Raw genomic sequence first — 1,766 nt, 5'->3', positions numbered from 1 at the left:
TATTACATGATAATTCTGATGGTTGCATTATACTACATTCATTATATATGTCTTCTCTCTGTTTACTTTTTCTCATTATTTTACTCCTTAAGTTGGATTTAAAAATAAACTAATTCATAATAAAAGTATTTATGTATTAAAGATGTAATTTTATTTTTTTAAATTATATATTTTGTTATTACTATTAGGATAAATTATTTTATAGAATAAATATATATATATTACACAATAATTAACCTTATGTAATACAATTATAAAAATTGATAATATTATTAATAGAACAAATGTACTTAAGATAAGTTTGATTGAACTAAATGTTTGGAAAGAAGGTAAAAACTTCGGTGTACCATCTGTGCAATTTGTATTTATCATTTGTTCATTATATTGACTTCTAACTTTTTCTAGCTCATTACAAAAATCGTTGTTATTTTTATGTTTACATTCTTCCACATGCTGCATATATAAATTAGAACATTTCTTGGCGCATAGACATCTATTTACATCACATGTTCCATTATCCATATTTTTAAGTTCTGTATACATGTCATATATATGCTTAAGTTTATTGAGTACATCTTCGTTAATAAATATGTTCATACAGTCCTTAAAATATTCATCCTCATTATTGTTGTACTTATCTAGAATGGATTTATATACTTCTTGGATGTCATATTTCTTTTCCTTCAGACTGTCATGAAATAACCAATAACACATGTATATACAAGCTGCTCTTTTTAGGTTATAATCATGAAATGAATAACGTTCTATATCCTTTAAAAAATATAAAGATTTGGGACATTCTTTGTTAAATTCAGATTTAATATCATCTTCAATTCCCTTTATTCCTTCGCACAATGAGTTGTATATTTCTGAATCTTCGTCTTTAATTGTTGTCATGGTATCTTTCCATTTGTGAAATTGATGTACGTGTGCATACTAAAAATAATAAAAAAAAAGTAATGAAGCCACAATTATATTCATATATTTTTTTTACAATATCTCTTGTAAATATAATTATAAATATTATAATTTTTCAATTTATCTTATAATATTTCAAAAGTACAATGTTATTAGCCATCTTAGACAATATTACATTAATTTACATATAAATGGCTTAATATAAAAGCACTCTTTAACATAAAAATGCATATTTAAAAAACTAAAGAGATAACGTATTAAAAATAATTAAACGCATCCTTTTTTATTATAACTGTATAATTCATTTAAATATAACATGGAAAACACCATAAAATTTGTATAGTGTATAGTACTCATTTGTAATTTACAAAAAAAAAGAAATATCGATTACTAATATAATAATATAAAGATTAATTCATGTATGAAAATTACATAATTTTAGGGATGTACGATATAATATAAAAATACATATAATACGATTATATCCTATTAATATAAATATAAAAATAATTCATAATATTTTCTTCTTTATAACACATTACATAATAGTACATATAATGTAATTTAATAAAAATTAAGGTTTTAAAATAAATAGGACATATCTTTAATTATTCACGTATTATGTATAACAGTATTAAGGTACAGGGTTCTGTAGTTGGTGCTTCAATTTCTGTTAAATTATCAATGGTATATATAATATTATTTAAGGAACTCATATTTATATATAATTTCTTGTGTCTGGTAATTATATATAGTTTATTGTGCTTAAATTTATTATTTTATTTTAAAAATATATAATGATATTAATTAATATGAAGTCTAAAATTATATTATTTCTTAAAAAGTAC

At 21.2% G+C, this 1,766-nt stretch overlaps 1 protein-coding gene across 1 annotated transcript; it reads right to left on the bottom strand.

Annotated features, from left to right (window-relative positions):
• Window positions 1-1,078, bottom strand: PGO_003735 (variable surface protein; the record flags this gene model as incomplete). Its single annotated transcript, XM_028691358.1, has 3 exons — window positions 1-109; window positions 238-936; window positions 1,064-1,078. Coding segments are annotated over 3 exons (823 nt in total), but the record flags the coding sequence as incomplete, so codon positions are not given.
• Window positions 1,079-1,766: the final 688 nt, after the last annotated feature.

This window comes from Plasmodium gonderi (genome assembly GCF_002157705.1).
Source record: "Plasmodium gonderi DNA, contig: Pgo-contig_534, whole genome shotgun sequence".
Taxonomy (NCBI): Eukaryota; Apicomplexa; class Aconoidasida; order Haemosporida; family Plasmodiidae; genus Plasmodium; species Plasmodium gonderi.
Note: the sequence above shows the minus strand (reverse complement) of the source record. Positions and strands in the feature narration are given on the sequence as shown.